Source organism: Mirounga angustirostris, unplaced genomic scaffold (assembly GCF_029215605.1).
Source record: "Mirounga angustirostris isolate CCGP_5_RB_7025 unplaced genomic scaffold, mMirAng1.0.hap1 SCAF_14, whole genome shotgun sequence".
Lineage (NCBI taxonomy): Eukaryota > Metazoa > Chordata > Mammalia > Carnivora > Phocidae > Mirounga > Mirounga angustirostris.
Genome location: NW_026991722.1, coordinates 73,534,856 through 73,554,346, shown reverse-complemented (window position 1 = coordinate 73,554,346; position 19,491 = coordinate 73,534,856). Strand labels below are relative to the sequence as shown.

At 36.1% G+C, this 19,491-nt stretch overlaps 2 protein-coding genes across 11 annotated transcripts in view; one reads left to right on the top strand and one right to left on the bottom strand.

Annotated features, from left to right (window-relative positions):
- Positions 1-19,491, top strand: part of KNTC1 (kinetochore associated 1) — a 98,546-nt gene that overhangs the window by 6,396 nt on the left and 72,659 nt on the right. For 3 of the 5 annotated variants that reach the window (XM_064578281.1, XM_064578279.1, XM_045887741.3), the window contains exon 1: positions 19,267-19,365. The exons of 1 other annotated variant lie outside the window; for it this stretch is intronic. In XM_064578281.1, the coding sequence (XP_064434351.1) occupies positions 19,285-19,365 (81 nt within the window). In that variant the 5' untranslated portion in view covers positions 19,267-19,284. Of the gene's footprint in view, positions 1-19,167; positions 19,366-19,491 lie in introns of those variants that run through there. One more of the 5 variants, XM_064578285.1, reaches the window with a different exon arrangement.
- Positions 310-19,296, bottom strand: RSRC2 (arginine and serine rich coiled-coil 2). Of its 6 annotated transcripts, XM_064578296.1 has the most exons (11): positions 19,158-19,272; positions 15,836-15,943; positions 15,161-15,317; positions 13,746-13,789; positions 11,064-11,276; positions 10,010-10,213; positions 7,590-7,712; positions 5,052-5,131; positions 2,968-3,200; positions 2,404-2,493; positions 310-957 (listed from the first exon to the last, which is right to left on the bottom strand). In XM_064578296.1, the coding sequence occupies exons 3-11, from the start codon at positions 15,239-15,241 to the stop codon at positions 778-780; spliced, it is 1,248 nt and encodes a 415-aa protein (XP_064434366.1). In that variant the 5' UTR covers positions 15,242-15,317; positions 15,836-15,943; positions 19,158-19,272; the 3' UTR covers positions 310-777. The 6 variants fall into 6 exon arrangements, with proteins under 6 accessions (XP_064434366.1, XP_064434365.1, XP_064434367.1 ...); XM_064578295.1 differs by lacking the exon at positions 15,836-15,943 and having other exon boundaries at positions 19,158-19,296; XM_064578297.1 differs by lacking the exon at positions 15,836-15,943 and having other exon boundaries at positions 2,968-3,197; positions 19,158-19,296.

Genomic DNA, 19,491 nt, shown 5'->3' with positions numbered 1-19,491 from the left:
TTAATGTATTAATCTACTTCCTGAATAACATATGGAATAATGAACAAATACTGTACACCAATTCTGTTCCTTACAGTAGTAGGAAAACAGTATTATTATAGTAAGTTTGTTTACTCCTCCCAACTCCCTTTTACAGTTTTGCTCACCATGGTATTACCTAGAGCAGTTAACTGTTCTTAAAAAAAAAAAAAAAAAAAAAAAAAAAAGGAATTTCTACCTAGTGTTCTGTAATAGCGATTGCAAAATGCTACAAAAAACTATGAAACAAATTCAAATAAGAATTCCAGGTAACTTAAATTAACACCAGTGTTGAGAAAACCATTTTTATTGTCATCACCACCCAGCGTATTTGTGCTGGATTATGTACCAAATGGCCAGATCTTCTAAAGAACATCTACATAACATTTCTTTCATGTTTCAAGAGATGAAAATAACTGTACAAGGTTAAGTACAAAAGTACACAAGACAGCGGACACGAAATATCCATGTATGAGATTTTATCCCACCTGCAGCTTTTATATATTTGAAAAGTAGAATTCATGAACTAAAAAATATTGTCCTTCTATAGTCCTGTCAAGTTTAATGGAAGTGTGTTTAACCTGATTACAACACTAACACCAGTATCACTGATCTGATATTTACAAAAAATCGTATTTTTCAATAAATTAAAGTCAATGCAACACCCATGCAAGCTAGAATGCTAGCTGTTTGGTGAACAAGGACCTGACATCAGAACCAGAAGTCCATAAAGTCCCAAACATTAAAGTCTGATCTTTTTCAAACTGCATCCATTCCTCGCATTGATGATGTGAAACCCAATCCCATTCCTCTTTGTGTGTGGGTCTGTGATCTTGCCATTTCATACTGAGCATCTAAATTTCTAAATACTTCTTCCTGTTGCTTCAAAGTCTTGTAACTTTCTTCATCAACTGAGCTACATCCAGCTTCATCTTCACTCTAAATTTCAGATAAAAAATATATTATTAAAATAAATGGAAATGAGAATAGGCTCTTCTTCTCAACTGACAGTACTGATAAATCACATTTTTAGGATATGTATTTACCTTCCATTCATTCATTTAGCACCCATGGAGTGCAAGGCAATGTTCTTTCTAGCTATTGGGATAAACCAGGATATAACAAAAATCAACTTCATTTCAGTGGGTATGAGGAAAAAAATGTAGAACATACCATTCAATATGTAAGTAAAGTCTAGGAGAAAAGCAGAAAATGGGGACGGTGTGCTTGCTATTTTTGTCTTACTATTATTTTTTAAAAGACTATTTACTTGAGAGAGAGAGAGAGACTGAGACACAGCATGAGTGGGGAGGAAAGGGAGAAGCAGGCTCCCCACTGAGAAGGGAGCCCTACGCGGGGCTGGATCCCAGGACCCCGGGATCATGACCTGAGCTGAAGGCAGACACTTAAGTGACTGAGCCACCCAGGCTACCTGTGCTTGCTATTTTTAAAAAGGCAAATGAGAAAGAACTAAAAAGTTGACATTTGAGAGAGACCAAAGGAAGGAATGATGCTGGGAGCTAAGAAAAGAATTAGAGCAGGGAAAGGTAGCAGCAAATGCAAAGGTTGTCTGGCAATGTTCCAAAAAAGCCAGTTTAGTGAAGCTTAGTTTAAGCCAAATACCCCTTCAACGAAAAACCAACTCCCTTAAGTAATCAATACCTGAGCGTTTGTGAACTTTCTTCCGGGGTGTTATATGAAATTTAATATGAAATCTGTACATTTCCACTTTATTCAAACAAAACAAAACAACACACACACCAAGAAAAACAAAAAACAAAGCCACCAAAAAACCCTACATCTTTAAAAAAGCTTTCTGGAAACATTAAATATTAAGGTCCGACTCCAAGTACAGTCAGTTTTTGTTTTTTTTTTTAAAGATTTATTTGTCAGAGAGCGCGCGCACGTGCACATAAGCACAGGGAGCGGCAGGCAGAGGGAGAAGCAGGTTCCTTGCTGAGCTGATGTGGGACTCGATCCCAGGACCTTGAGATCATGACCTGAGCTGGGCAGACACTTAACCAATTGAGCCGCCACCCAGGCATCCCTACAGTTAGCTTTAAATGAGCACTTTTTAGAAAGCAAATTCATTAATTCCCATTTACAATTTCATTTTTATTTACTAAGAAAAGCTTATGATCTAGAAAAAGGTTCATTTAAGGTATAAATAGGTTATAATCAACAACCACATTAATTTAAATTTAATAATCTGTATAGTCAGCTAATGATGACAACATAATTCTGTGAAATTAATCTGAAGCACAAAACAAAAAACCACCAGAAAGTACCCAGAGTTCATATATTACTGAAACTAACTTTTAGGGTGAGGACCAATGTTAACCTGAAAATGTTAATATGAATTTTAATTCAAAGTGTGTAACTCACCTTAATACCCATTAATTTCCTGAATTTGACATTTTGGTCCTTGTTTCCAAAATTTAATTTTTCCCATATTTCAGCAGACTGGGATTTGTCCTGTAAAGAAACACTGAACTTTTACAATTCATAAAATTTAGCTACGTCATAAGGTCTAAAAGAAATGATAACATTTATAGCATTGTGCCATGCAGTTTGTAATTATTTTCAGTTTATGAAAAGCCTAAGCCAAGGAGCATCTTCCCCCATTATAAATGTATGGGACTACTGTTTTTCTTTGAATCGCTACTGGTTTTCTTTTTTTTCTTTAAATTTTATTTATTTATTTATTTGAGAGAGAGAGAATGAGAGACAGAGAGCATGAGAGGGGGGAGGGTCAGAGGGAGAAGCAGACTCCCTGGCTACTGGTTTTCTTAGATCAATCTTTTTCCAACACTAAATTGTGGTAAATTAAAACAATTGAGTTTATAGAAAAAAAATAAACACAAACCAATCTTTTTCAATCCAAGTTTGTTTTCCTAAGCAACTGCTAATTAGGAATAAATGACAGAAGAGGAGAATTAAAGAACTTACCCCTTCTTTCTTGCCTTGCCAAAGCATTTTCCTTTTTTTCTCTTGCTCAGCAAATTTCATTGGATTCACAGCTGCTGGGTTATAATAGCTAGGTACAGCTATTCCGGTCTCTGCCAAAGCTTTAGCCTGCAGGGCAGCCATTTGAGCTGCCATAGCTATCTGAGGAGTTACTTGCGTTCCTGATGCCAACAAGGCAGCAACATTGAGCACAGAACCTCCGGTGGCTGCAGCTGCTAAGACAGAAGAGAAGCATAGATTTAATTTAAGACTAACCAAAACCAACCTCCTGATTTACAATACAGTAGTGCCTTTATATATAAGAACTAACCTAACAAAAAGGCAGAATACTTTTACCAAAATAAGGAGGTTAGTTTATAAAGCAACTAACATTTTAGGAAAAATTTATTGAAAATATTTATAATAGACATTTCCAGATATGATCCCTTATATGTACTAATACTTTACATATCTAAAAATAGTAAGAATTCTACAAATAGTAAAAAGATTTGTGATTTCAAAGAAAATGAATTATGGTACTTGTATGTAGCTAAACTTGTAAAAATAAATACTATTTGTATGGTTAAGTTTACAAAATGGTTCTTTAGACATTCATTTGAAATTCTTTAAAAAAAATTTTTTTTTTTTTAGATTTTATTTATTTGAGAGAGACAGAGATAGTGAGATAGCACAAGTGGGGAGGAGAGGGAGAAGCAGGGAGCCCGATGCGGGACTCGATCCCAGGACCCTGGGATCATGACCTGAGCCGAAGGCAGACGCTTAACCGACTGAGCCACCCAGGCGCCCCATTCGTTTGAAATTCTTAACAAACATTTAAGATATTAAACAAGTATGATGCACATTTAACAAATCCAAAGCCCAAATCCTACAGAAGTTAAATGCCCTGCCTGGTATTTCCATTTTAAGTGATTCAGTCAGGAACGGAGTCAATTTTTTGTAAACAGAAAGACTGTTCTGATTATTTTTCTGTCATCCCAGAATATAAGCTTAGAAAAGTTCTTTTAATTACTAATACTATGGGAATCCAGTTATGAAAGTTTTGTTGTAATCATGTATTAAAAGTAAAATGGTGGGGGTGCCTGGGTGGCTGAGGCGGTTGAGCTTCCAACTCTTGATTTCGGCTCAGGTCATGATCTCAGAGTTGTGAGATCAAGCCCTGCACTGGGCTCCAAGCTGGGAGTGGAACCTACTTAAGATTCTCTCCCCTCCTCTCCCTCTGCCTCACCCTCCCCGCCCCCCCCCCATCTAAAATAAATAAATGAATAAAGGCAATTTGTACAATTTCTTAAAATTTTAAAAAAATTTTAAGTAATCTACACCCAATCTAATCACAACCCTGAGATTGAGAGATGCATGCTCTACCAACTGAGTCTGCCAGCCATACACAATTTGTACAATTTTAGATTATTTCAAGTACCACCGATTTACTAGGAATGTCAAAAAAAAAAAAACACCTTCCAGACTACATTTCATGTAATTCAATAAGCTCTCTCTGACCACCTTCAGTCATCCACAGGCAACGTTTGTGTTATGTCTAATAACCTGATTTCTTATCCCAGTTCAGTCATCATTTTAATAAACTTAATAAAATCATGACTAAAAGACATGTGCAGTGATGGCTGAAGTGTTATATGAAGAACAGTGACTGTCAAAATCAGGCCATCAACCAAGTAAGAAATACATATGCATGAAGATTTATGAGGTATGGGGCGCCTGGGTGGCTCAGTCGTGTAAGCGTCTGCCTTCAGCTCAGGTCATGATCCCAGAGTTCTGGGATCGAGCCCCGCATTGGGCTCCCTGCTTAGCGGGAAGCCTGCTTCTCCCTCTCACATTCCCCCTGCTTGTGTTCCCTCTCTCGCTGTGTCTCTGTCAAATAAATAAAATCTTTAAAAAAAAAAAAAAAAAATTTATGAGGTATGAAGGTTCACATTTCAATAACAACAACAGGTTTACAGTGCACTGACGGGTAGCAAGGATCATGGATTATTTTCTTCCTGTATTTTTCTGAGCTTTTCAGATTTTCTACAAAGAAATGCCATACTTCCATAGTAAAGAAAATAAATTACCTGCAGCTATTTCTTGCTGTTTTTGTTTTTCGACCATTTCCTTTTCTCGCTGTTCTTGTAATTTCTTTGCTCTTTCCAACCTGTGAAAGACAATTTCAATAAATTTAAAATAATGCTCAATATAAAACCCATATTTATCTTTGTATTTCTCCACATGTATAGAAACAAAACACTTAACGTAGAATTTTAAATTAAGATTAACACAAATTGGTATCTGTACGTGGGGAAAAAAGCATTCACTCTTAAGATAGTCACAGTTAAAGAGTATTTCAATACTGGTTTTAAACATTTTTAAATTCATGGAATAGCCAAAAAACTGGAATAGCTTTTACACACAGTTCCCACAGAGAATAGTTTTAAAAAATAAAAATTATTCAAACTTTATCAGTGCTGGTTATAGCAGTAAGGATAAAATTACATCTTGCAAATGACATATTGAGAACTGAGTAAGTCTTCGGGTATGTTAAAAGTAGTAAACAATGTTTACAGAATTACCTACATGCTTCTTGGGGGAAGCGGATATAGGATAAAGCCAATCAAAACGTAACAATTACAACTTTCGTAAAAAGACTTTATCATAGCCTTAAATAAAAATTAAAAAGCCAAATGTAAAAAAAGGGGCAAATAAACCCTATTTGCTATTCTCTATAATCTAATAAAATGGGGGAAAATTATTAGGGAATTAACCTTTAGCAGCTTAAGAAATTTATCATTAGCAATGGAACTAGAAACATGAAACACAAATTCATCCTCAGACAAAAGAGAGACTGTAGTTCGCACTAAATTTACTAATACATATACTAAATGTACTGTCATTATCTACTTCTTATACAGCAAACTGTTAGTATCTTCATGAGTTCCTGAAAGAGAAACCTCTTTTCTTCAAGAGTCCTTGATTTCCCAATCGTAAGTTAAAAGCCAACCCCTTCCTCCTTTAATGTGGTATAAAGGGGCAAAGATTAAGGAAAAGGTTTTTTGTTTTGGGGTACTATGGGCAGGAAAATGGCATCGGCTTTAACAACTGCTGAATTTACATAAAATGAATAAAACAATATGATTTTATTCCCTTTTATTGAGCACACATGCAAGAAAAGACACAGTACAGACTTGATTTTGTCCTTGGGAATAAGTTTCTGATTAGGGGTAACATTAAAATGTTGGTACACACACAAAAAAATAAAAAATAAAATAAAATAAAATGTTGGGACACAGATATTAAAACTATTTTCAAAGCAGTTCAAAAACTGTCCTTATTTAAAAACAAAAAAGGAACAACAAAAAGGTCTATATACCGTAGTATCTTATTAACAAAAGATCTGCCTTCAAATTTCAAAGTAGCCAAGGAGCAATCTGGTATTTCTTAAAAGAGTTATTTCATGTGAACTTGTCATCTGAAAACCACTAAGTAGATTATTTTTTTAAGTTAAAGTTTTAGATGCTAGTAATAGCTTCAACTTTAATAAAAGCCAAAAATTAAAGCGCAATGAACTTATAAAAGAATAGACTTTAGGGCTTAAAAAAAATACTGGTCAGACTTAACAGACCATTCTTAATAAGTTACTTGATATAATAAATTATTTAATTCTGTTGATTTTAGTTTCAGAAAGAAAGTATGATTCACTACTATTGGTGCGTATTTAAAATGGCCATTGCAGGTTGGAATTAACACCATTCACTAAGGTGAATGGAACGAAGAAGGGGCGAGCTCACACCTTTGCTGCTGCTGCTGTTCAGCTGGAGTTTCTGCCAGGCTGGGTTCACAGGGCAGCAGCCCATCAGGTTACATTGTGATAACTGTATTTTTGTAATGAAAAAAAAATACAAACTCAATTTCGTAAGGAAAAAACCCCAAAATCAAGAGTATAGTTTTCAGAATATGGGAAAACCTGAAAACAAGCACTTGGATTTTACTTTACTTCTTGCCTCTCTATGAGGCAGTTCTTTCAATGGTTTTGCACATTTCAGCCAGACAGCCCTGTGTGTAGTCCCACAATTACCAGAGAACATCTTTGAAATGCTTACAGAATTAAAACATAAAACGATCTCCCTGTTATCACAGCAGTAAAATTTATAAGATCAAATAAATCCCCTTGTAATGTTTATTATTTGCCACCTTCAAAATAAGAAACCTGATGACAGAATTGTTTCAGACTTTGTCTTCTTGAAAAAGGAAAACAAAAGGACAATGCAATTTCAGAGGCCAAATTTAAGAGTTCCTGAATCAGATTTAAGATTTCCAAAAAAGTTTCTATTGCAAACCAAACATATTTAGGAGCTTAAATTTGAGAAAAATGAATCAATCATGAAGGAAAACCGAAACTGTTGCAGACATCGTAATCTTTCCAGTTGCACAAATGGGTAAATGTTTAAAATGAGAATTAACAAACTACTTAGTACTAGATCAAAATTGGCACAGTATGTATCATGGCTACATTTAACTAGTTGACTTAAACCCTGAAAGCATTCACTTTGTCCACAGAATTGAGTATCTACTTCAAATTGAAAAGGAAAAATGCATCAAATAGAAAATATACGCACCTCCTAGCTAAAGCTTCTTGTGCATCCATTGCTGTGTTTCTGCCTCTGAAGGGAGGTGGACTGGGAGTTCGGCTTAAACTTCTGCTAAATCTTCTAGGTTTTTCAATTCTCTTCTTTCTATCTCTGTAATAAATCATATTTCACATGTTGCAATATGGCAAAGCAGTAATAATTAGTTCATTTTATCAAAATCAATTGTATTTACAGAGGTTTAACAAAAGTGCAAACAGCAGACAATATATTTTAGACCCTTTCCTCTCCACCTCTGTCCTACAGTTTCCACAAGGTATGGAAGTTCCTTGAATATGCTATTTTTCTGTAAGTTTATTTAACGTTCCCTGTTACAGATAGACTAAGATGTTTTCCAATCTTTTGCTATTATACCCAATGTTGCAAAGACTAGCCTTGAACATCAATCATTTTATATTCATGTAAGTATGTAGGATAAACCCCTAGTAGTGAGATCCATAGTTTAAATGTTCCTAGTATTTTAATCTACAGAGTTTGTAAACATCAAAAAAAAACAAAAACAAAAACAAAAAACCCAAGCACAAAATCAGTAAAACAAAAGAATTAAGAAAAGATAAACAATAGGCACTGAGCAGAATAAAACAGACTAGCAGTGATCAGGACTAGAAATGCCATAAAAATAAAAAAAAACCTAGAAATACCAGAAATAATGGCCCGTATACCCAGATGGAGAATAAAATATTAATGATAATGGTGAAATTATCATTTACCTACATTCGCTAAAATCCTAACCGGTAAAGCTCAAATTAGTAAACTACTAAAAACTAAACTATTAATTAAAAACCGATCAATAGCAGCTGTTTCTGCCCACGGGTCCTGTCCCTGTGTTTTTCTTTCTTTAAAGATTTTATTTATTTATCTGACAGAGAGGGAGAGAGCACAAGCAGGGGGAGCAGCAGAGGGAGGGAGAGGGAGAAGCAGGCTCCCTGCTGAGCAGGAAGCCCGATGTGGGGCTTGATGCCAGGACCCTGGGATCATGACCTGAGCCGAAGGCAGGCGCTTAACGACTGAGCCACCCAGGCGCCTCCCCCCTTTTAAAAAGATTTTATTTGACAGAGAGTGAGACAGCGAGAGAAAGTACACAAACAGGGGGAGTGGGAGAGGGAGAAGCAGGTTTCCCGCTGAGCAGGGAGCCCGATGCGGGGCTTGATCCCAGGACCCTGGGATCATGACCTGAGCAGAAAGCAGACGCTTAACGACTGAGCCACCCAGGGGGCCCTAGCTGTCCCTGTGCTTTAATAAAACCACCATTTTGGGGGAACCTGGGTGGCTCAGTTAAGCATGTGCCTTCGGGTCAGGTCATGATCCCAGGGTCCTGGGATAGAGCCCCTTGCTGCTCAGCAAGGAGTCTGCTCTCCTTCTCCCCTACCTCCTGTGCGCACGCATTCTCTCACTCAAATAAATGAAAATCTAAATTAACTGTAATAAACAGTCTATTTGTATCTGTATTTGTCTTTATAAACTTGAGCAACAAATTAACAAAAAAAAGCTTTTCCATTATTTAATATCAGTATCTGTGCATATGTACTATTAATAATTATCTGGGGCGCCCGGGTGGCTCAGTCGGTTAAGCGACTGCCTTCGGCTCAGGTCATGATCCTGGAGTCCCGGGATCGAGTCCCACATCGGGCTCCCTGCTCAGCAGGGAGTCTGCTCCTCCCTCTCATGCTCTCTGTCTCTCATTCTCTCTCTCGCAAATAAATAAAATCTTAAAAAAAAAATTAAAAAAAAAAAATTATCTGATGTAAGTACAGACTAAATATATTCTGATTATTAAAAATTTTTCTCGTGTTCTTTATTGTACTTCCTGTCTCAACAAATTAAAGCCTCCTCTCAATCAAGATATTGAATTAAACTCATCTTTCTGAATACCTGAAACAGCATATACAGTATGGTGGGTTAAGCACATACTGACTTTGCATTCAGACATGCTTGGGACTTGGTCCTGACAGTACCATTTAATAACTGATTTGAGGCTTCTTGGGCAAGTTACTTAAGTTCTCTAAGCCCTATGGTCTTGACTCACAAAAGAGTTGTTTTGAGAATTAGATGAGCTAGTACATGGAAAGAGCTGTGACATAACACACAGCACGTGTTAGGCACTCAATAAATGTAAGCTACTGATTATACACAACATAATTCAACGTCCAAAACAACTGAAGTAATTTTAATAGCGACTATTTCTACCTGCACCTCACAGATCTGATTAAATGAGTATCTGTAAGAATGCAAGTATTTAAATTTGTTCTTTATTAATCAGAATGTTGTTAAAATATTTTATAACTCAAATAAAATTCAATATCAACAATTTTGATATTCTCAGATTGAGGGAAGATAAACAGACCCTGTGAGGGAGCCATCTGATTTTATTCAAGATGATGAATACTTACCGACTTCTACTCCTTGTTCTACTTCTGCTTCTACTCCTATGCCTGTGTCTTGATCTTGAGCGGGAACGAGATCGGATCCGACGTTTTCTTTCCCTGCTTCTGGATCGTGACTTCTTCCTCTCTCTGCTTCTGGATCTTGACTTCTTCCGCTCCCTACTCCTGGATCGCGACTTCTTCCGCTCTCTGCTTCTACTACGATGACGCCTGAAATTAAAACACACAAATGTGTAGTTATTCAGAGCTGCGTCTTTTCAAATTACAGACATAATGAATTTTCTGCAGTATGTGCTGTCAAGCCAGGCAATAAACTACTCTGTATTGTGTATAGAAAGGCTAATTGAGGCTTCTAATGGAAGCAGTTGTAACAACAAATGAGCCTTTATTCTTGTTGATAATGTCTCAGAGGGAACACAATAAAGCTACATGTTAAAAATCCAATGCATCCTAACCCACCTTAAGATTGTTTAATAATTTAAAGTCTATTACTGCCCTATTGAAGTATTTCTGCAACTTAAAGATGACAAGTTACTCCACTAACAAAAAATTTTGATCCAGTCTGATACACCACATATATGTATTCCCACAGAAAATTCCAAACATACATTAAACACTGGCTTCTTTTAACAAAAGTCCCATAAGTTTTCTGCCATGACCCAGTTTTCAATACCACAAAGGAAAATCTAAATTAGAGTTTAGCAGCAAACAAATCCTACACTGACAATGTAAAAGGATTGTCATATTGGTTTAAACTAAGTCAGCTACATTTTTTTTCACTGCCAAGTGACAAGTAAATCATGAAATTAAAAAAAATTCACTAATTGCATGTTAATCATAATCATCCTTTATCCCCTAGTCTTGAACATCTTTTTTGCCTTTATCAGAAAACAGTGCCCCAAAGACTTCAGCTATTAGCAGTTGTTGGCAAAGGAATAGGTATGCTAGCAAAAAATACCTATTTTCTAATTAAGATTGTTTGGGTATTGCTGGGTTCATGAAAAGCTTTACATAATATAGCTCTTTACAATGACATTAACTCATAAATAAAACTTCTTACCTTTCACGAGACCTAGATCTTGAGTGACTTCTGCCTCTTGATGACTTTCTTTCTTTGCGTTTATGTCTGTCCTCTCCATTTTCAGATGAATTTAGTCGCTCTCTTCCTTTATCAGAAGAATGATCTTTGTCATTATGTTCCTCAGACTTGTGTTTCTTAGATGATTTATCTTTGGATTCATGTCTTCTTGCCTGTTTTAAGAAGAAGTTGGTTCTTTCAGGAAAATAGTGCAACAAAGAGAGTTAGTATGGGTATCAGTAGACAAAAATGTTGTGATGCAACATTAGTAACCTTAGGAGTGTGTGGCAAATAAAAAAAATGATCTAGTTTCACATCACCCAAATGTTGCAGATGAGTATTACTAATCTTATTGTCTTTATAAATCCCCCAAATGCAGTTTCCTCCCCATATTAACAATTAAAACAATGATTTTCAATGTTGAAATAATATTGAAAAAACCATTATTATCAGAAAAAAGAGGAATCCCTGATGTTTCTTTTATCTAAAGGAGTAAGGGAAGTACACACGTATCAAAACTTTCAAAAATTTCCAACAGACCTTTTAGAGAAACAGATCACGTATACATATACACATCAACTTCTGTAACCGGAGTACATATTATTTTAGGTTTAAAAACTTAACAATAGTGAAGATGATCAGGACACAAAGAAATGCACCAGAAAACGCATTTCAATTAGGTTGCTAAATAAGATTAATCTTACTAATTATTAGTATTTTCTGCAATTTTAAATTACTTTACGCAGAGTTGAAGTGTCCTTTTTATAGCTATACTGCCACATCCTCTCTAAAAGACGGCTCTTGATTTTTCTCCCAATGTCTAAACTGTGAAGCAATCACTTTTCATCTTGCAATATCCCACCGGGCAGACGTTCTATTACATTTCATGTACCTAGGGTAGAAAATGGCAACCGTATCTGTTTTAATTTTTATGAAATCACACTAGGCATAACATAATTAATCCCTATACCATTATACAATAATACTTCCCCCATACTCTGAAAGATAAAAAACAAGGTTTCTGCTTTCACAACATATGCAGAGACTGAGCTAAAATTAATTGCATGATCAAGTCTCCATCCTACTCTCACATACCAAATTAGGAAGTGATAAACATTAGATCTCCTCACATTAAGTTGTCAAATCCATCTTTTAGCTAAGGCTTAAAAACCTGGACATCTCAGAATCACAATTTTAAAGCTGGAAGGAAACTCAGATCCTCTAAACTTCCCTTACTTTAAGTACAACTAAACGAAGATCTAAAGTCACAAAGCTACATGGTAGCAGCTGAACCCAGACCCCATGTTGTTCTTATGCCCAGGCCTCTGCTTTTCTACCACAACAGGACACTTAATTCATGTTTCCCAAAAGGCCATTCCATTTTTCTTTCCACTCAAGATTAACTTTGCTTAAAAACAAAAACTTGGCCAAACATTTTGGAACATGCATGATATATCTGAAAAGAATCATAGTATGTTATTTAATATTTTGCAGAAAAATAAAGAGACCTGGAGACACAGCTAAATTTTAGTCTCATTGCCAGTTCTCTGTAATATGAGCTTATAAAAGTATTTCCTTGATTTTGCCATATAGTGGCAAACTGGAAAAGCTTTAAGTGGTTCAACTTCCAAAGGTTTTAGAGTTTATTTCAAACCAGTTTTCCAAACATAACATTACTATTAATTAAAAAAAAAAAAAGACATTAAAACCCTTAACTGATTTAAGATATACTTAAGGGAAATAGGAGTTTGAATGACTAATAGTTACCTTATCATGAAGTAGGCTTATTATTTTGCTATCTGAGTCTGCAGCGTCTTCAGTTCAGTCTCTTCGCGCATTAGCACGCTGAGTATGATTTATTATAGAAATGTTATCATGTGAGCTAAACAAAATAGTCATTTTCACAAAAACTCTCCTAAATTAAAAATTTAACAGAGCTTCCATTAGGGGAAGAGGTGAAGTCCCTGCCCACATTTTTTTAGGAGTCCCTTGCCCAGCCCCCACAAGACTCTTCTCCTCCCTTTTTGGCTCCTACTTCTGTTCTTCCTTGTTGGCTCATTCCTTGTCTTCTCAGGTGGGCGAGCAAGTTAACTCCTGCTTTTCTTTCATACAGCTGCTTTCTTTTTCCTCAAGTTTTGCTGTCACCGCCACCTTTCCAGCTGTCCCTCACAGACACTTTTATTTCCAAATTCAATACTATTCTTAGGGAAACTGAGCTGGTTTTCTAATGAGAAGAGGACTCTCGTTATCTTCCATAAAGAAAAAGCCCAGGTATCTAGGATATTCCTACTTAAAGATGATTGCTATATGAAAATCCTGAGCAGTTGTCAGGTATAAGGAGTATAAGGAGACTCGGGACCTCAAATTAATGGAAGCTCTGTGTGACAGGCCTAAAAAAACCAATTATAATCTTCATATGAAATTTTTATTGTGAATATTTTCACAACATAATAAAATTAATAGTTTTTGAATGAACTTTTCATATAAACAACTATCTTCTTGAAAAATGATGAATCCATATCATGCTTATTTTATAACCCAATTAACCTTTTAAATTTCAAGTTTTGGTACTTACCTTGATAATATCATATATTCACACAAACATTTCTACCAGATACTTTACAAGAATTTTAAAGTGCCTATTCACTACAAAGTGTTAATTACCTCTTTGCTTCTGCTCCGGCTCCTGTGTTTTCTTCCTTCATTATCTGTAAATACACACAAAAATTCACCATAAACAAGATACAGAAACATCTCAAACACAAATTCCAATACTCAAAAGACAATTTCCAATCCATTTTACTAAATTAAAATTCTACTTATATCTTCTAAAGACTATTTTTTGGCAGGGTGGGATTATTCTACTTAATACCACTGTATATATTTGAAACAAATCAAGCAATCTGAAAACCAGAATGTAACTGAGTGTAAGCAAAACAAACAAAAAACCCCCCAAAATCCTCCACAACAAATCAAAAACATATATACTGTCTTTCAGTTTTGTCACAGATTTTTTTTTTTTTAAAGATTTTATTTATTTATTTGAGAGAGAGAATGAGAGACAGCACAAGAGGGAAGAGGGTCAGAGGGAGAAGCAGACCCCCCGCTGAGGAAGGAGCCCGATGCGGGACTCGATCCCGGGACTCCAGGATCATGACCTGAGCCGAAGGCAGTCGCTTAACCAACTGAGCCACCCAGGCGCCCCTGTCACAGATTCTTAATTCACAAAACACTGTGTCTAGCCCATTTTGTTTTGCATTGCATAAAAAATTTATAAAGGGGCTTATTAGAGGTAAATAAGAACAAAACAAGAATGCATGAGAATAAACAGTTTGAACTGTATTTAGCATAAGTAGTCAACAGGCCGCTATGGTTTAGAAATTTCTATTCAAAAGTGACTTTATACTGTACAGTTTCAAATATATACATAAAATTACATTTTAACTACTTTATAGATAATTTATCTGTGGGCATTAAGCATAAATAACTGGAGCCCAGATCTTAAAAAAAGAAAACTCTTAACTCATTAGTATTCTACTTCTCAGTTAACCTCTTCATTAAATCGCAATACTAATTTAAAAAATATACAGCAAAACATCCTACTTTCTATACCACATCAGTCTAATTTTTTTTCAAGTAAATGAGTAAGAAATCTCAAAACGCCAAAACCTCTCTTCAGAAATATTTTAACATTAAGTTAAATGAAAAACAAGGTTAAAAATGGTCTTGTAACTTTTATCAAAAAGCACATTAAATAAGCTCAGAACACCACTGCCCAGACACAGCTTTCAAAAGACTTTACCAATGTTGAAAGGCTGAAATTTAAACATCTCAGGGTTAACAAATAATGACTGTGACACAAACTTAAACATGTATTTTGGCCTTTGGCCAAGTCATAAAATTTCTGCATGAGGACATTTTTCTCATAACTGAAAAAATCTCCAGAAAATTACCAATGTACTTCCATTATTCATTTCTCAACTGGGAAGAACATGTATTAATTATATCAAAAACTAAATCTATGTCTTATACACACATCTACACGGATAGTGGTAATTACAGTTTCCAACAATTCATACCTGACTTTCGTTTTCTTTCTCTCGACCTTGATCGTGATCTTGAATAATGATGTTTTGAGGCTCTAGGAGAAATAGATACATCTGACTGCTCTTTTTTCTTATCTCTATCTGGGGATGTCTTTTCTGGGGCTAGTCCATCTCGCTCTGTATCACTAGCCTAAAAGTTTAAAGAGAAATGATTATTAAGTTCTTAATTACATTTAAAATGTTTCTAATTTCTTAAAAGAGAAAGAGGGAAGAGAATCATCCTGGAGTTTTACAAAATTTAAAAAAATCAATAAATGAGAATGGCCAATTTCTAAGTAGCTAATTATCTGTACCTGATCAGTCCAAATAAATTGAAATGACTAATTCAGTAACAAAGAGACATACGTAATTAGGCGGATGTCTTTAACTTTTAAAAATCATTATTTTCATAACTTTCAAAACAATGGGGGAAGGGGAAGAGTAGGGGTTCCAAGTATTTCCAATAAACATTCAAGCAGAGAAAATGCTGTCCATTTTAGATGTGCGAAGTCATTTACCTGACTTTACCAATACTTTTATTTTAAATTAGAATACATTAAAAAGGCATTTAAAACGAACTAGTAAAATTTAAAGAGACTTAAGTCTGTAAAATCTAAGAACAGCAGAGAATGCTTCTAGATTATAAAAGAATAAGCAAAATTAACTTACCTATCTGAGAACCCAATCTTAATTTCATCAACCCTCTTTAATGAAAACAGCCCCTTGGCACAGTGCTGCTGCAAAATATGGTCTGCCTCTCCTCACATATGCTCTGGGCTACGGAAACATTAAGTCGTTTCTGCTTTAAAGCATTTTATAAATCCTGACAATGCAAATTTTGTAAAAAATAATCAAGTATACACACTCTTTCCCAAGAGTCCTGATTTACTTAAAAGGAGGTTCCTTCATCTAAATAGCAGTTCCCTGTTTTCCCATTTACTTGCTCATAACTGAGTACTCAGCACAGCAATCAATCAACAATTGAAGAAATGAATTCCTGTTACTAGTTCTCAATTAAAAAAAAGAAGTATTTCTGTGGCTCTGTTGAACGGTGTGGCCCAAATTACAAACAGGAGTATCACACAAAGAAAGACACTGATTTAAATGAGTCATAGAAAAAAGCTTTGAGAAGCTAAAACCTGAATGTTCCCAAGTCAGATTTTGATAAAAGGTAGGGGAAACAATTTCAGTAGTATGTGGAAGGTAGACTACTTGGCCCTTGACTTAAGAAAGGTTTTCACATTTTTGAAAGGATTATTAAACAAGGAATGGGCCAGAGACTATATGTGATCCACAATGCCTAAAATATTTATTACCAGGCTGTTTACCAAAAAATCTGGATTGGATAAATAGGGATTTTCAGGAGGAATAATATGACAACAAACTCCTTCCCTTAAGAAAATCAGTCCAGAAAACAAATGCCAAGGGAACTATTTAGGGAGTAATTTAACAAATGAAGTGTGAGAGATTACATTACTTCAGAAACTATTTACTGAGAGTCACAAATGTGCAAAACTCAATGCTAGACTCAAAAAATAAATTGATTATAAAAGAAATTTACACACTTAGCTAGGGTGAAATACATAAATGTGTTAAACCTCTAACAATGGTAAAAAAACAAAATAAAACAATCAAGCACAAAGGAAGCAACTAATTACTGGAGAGACTCTCATGTGACCACACATTCCTTCTCCAGTTTTCTATGTATGGGTGATTTCTGGAATCATAAAATTTTTGTGATGAAAGCTTTCATCACAGAAACAAGTTCAACTTTCTGATCTTACAAAGGAGATCCAGCAACATTACCTGCCTCTCCCAGGATGGTACTCTAGCTCTTTGCTGTCTACTATCAAATAAATGATGCTGTATCACACACACAATTAAGGATAATTTAAGATTTTCACAACACCGGTCATTTTCTTTTAATTCTCGTTCTCATCATTATCACTATTATGTACTTCACATGTCTGTGATGTTGTGAAGTGCTGGTAGAGCTTACATTTGGTAAAATAAAATTACAAAACTGAAGCTCTGCTATCACTTCTCGCAGTGCATGCGACTTCTCTGCCAAAACCAGCATTCCTGAATCACTGGCACATCTCATTCACTTTTCCAGAGATCATGATGAGAACTGAAAAAAACCTTCCATGGAAAAAGCATCTAGACCAAGCAGTACAAGTTTTCAGTCAATGGTTTATTTACATGCTTAAAATCGCAGAAGCCTGGCATTAGGGAAGTCAAATGCCCTTTGCTTAAAGGCAGGCATCCTGCAATACAAGATAATAACTTACACCAAACAGCCATTTTCACCTGTAAAATCTACTGCAGAAAAAAAAAAAAAAAAGCATCCTATCACTAAACAGACTACAAGTGATAGGTGGCCACTTCTCCCATACAAAACTTTTATTTCCATGAGGCTATTTTATTGTGGTATAATGAAAAGTATCCAAAAAATCAATTGAATAAAATTTCTCTGAAAATTTGTGAGTTTTATTTCAATTTATCAAGGATGTACATACTACTAAGTCTTAAATGCTAACTGCAAAACTGTCTTCTACTCCAGCACCTGCTTTTTTAGGCCACCACTGTTAACATTTACATCCTGTTTAAAACGCTAATGATGCTCAAGACATAGTACACAAATCTTTTTCCAGTGCAAAGAAGGTACACTGGATTTAGTACTAGGCCACTTCTCCAGGGGACTGTGTCTTTTTATTGAAGGAGGCACTGAAGGACCAAACGTCTGAACTGACTTCATTTTTTAAAATATTTGAGCCCAAGTAAAACAGCGCTATTCTTTAAAGCACATTAGAAGGCCCCAAACACTATTTAAACAAAGGAAAACATTACATCGATTAGTTGCACAAACACCAAATAGCCTTCCAACTGTTTGAAACCTTATGAAAAATCAGTTCTTAATTCAATTAGGTATCGGGGGAGGGGAGTGCAGAAACCACCCTAATTCCAGATACCCCAATTTTTAGCAAGGGCAAACTACAAATTTTTCGGTATATTTATAGTCTTACTTATTTTTGAAGGTAAGTAAATAGAACTTTCTAGTCAGCGGAAAGGAATACAAGATGCTCGCATTTCTCTTTTAACACGGTTAAGGAAAATTAAGTAATCACAATAATGTGATCCACCAGAATTGGGCATCTTATACCCAGAGCAGGTTTTTTAGAGAACTATAGTGCTTATTTAAAATTAAATGGGTCAAAGAAGGGTTCTTAAATTTAAGAAACAACGCCAATGAGAAGGCTTTATTTTAATGCTTCTCAAAGACTTCAAAATGATTACATCACGAGCCGCTTCGGAAAGGGAACAACAGTCGGAATTCGTAGTTCCAAAACCTTCTCGTAATTAAGTCGATTTCTTTACTCCCTTTGAGCAAGCAACACCTTCCTCAGCTCTGTACTAAGGATTAAACTAAGGTTTTCACCGATAGAACACTAATTAAAATTATGCAACCAGAATTCTACTGAGCGTAAGCAAAAAACAAAAACAAAACAAAAAAAACGTTACAAGACGATTCTCTTCTCCCGTTCTACGCCTTACAGACAACGCCTTTCTGACCCAATACTTTTCAAAGACCCCCGTCCCTTTTTTCCCTTCCCCAACCCTACCCCAAAGCGAACATAAATTCCCAAGCCCTAATGAAACTCAACGTAAACGACTAATAAGAATGAGTAAGCTAAACTGGAAGCCGGTCTGTGGGTCCAACGGAATACAGAACTAGGAAAGAGATGAGGAAAGTTCTGGAAAAAAAAAAAAAAAAAAAAAAAGACACTCCCTGCGGCTCCCCACCCCCACCGACACCGCCTCATTTCCCCCTCCCTAAAGCAGGCAGCCATGATGGCGGGCGCAGAAGAAGGCCGCGGCGCCATTTTGTCCACACACACACGCGCGGACAACAGCTCTGAGAGCCGTTCCCCCACTCTTTGGAAAGTAGCAGAAAAATATCCCTGGTTTTAAACTCAGAGTCGGCACCTACCGCCATAGTCCAGAGTTGTAGCCGCTAGGGCGGCGCCTCCACTCGCCACTCTCAACAGTACCGGCCGCCCCGACGCTTCACCACAGACTAAATCGCTCGCGCGAGAGACCCGGATGGCACAAAGGGGATGAGGCCCGGTGCGTCGCACGGCTTGCTGGGAAAAAAAAAGGTGGTGATAAGAGTCTCTATAGCAACGCGATTCGAGGAGGTGATTGGTTGTTCTTTTGAAGGGGGCGGGTAAAGCCAGGGAGGAGGGCGGGGCCAAGAATACACCCTAGATTGCGTAGCCTGGAAATCGGAACGGGTGGAATTTAGGGTGGGGCGACCTCCTCTT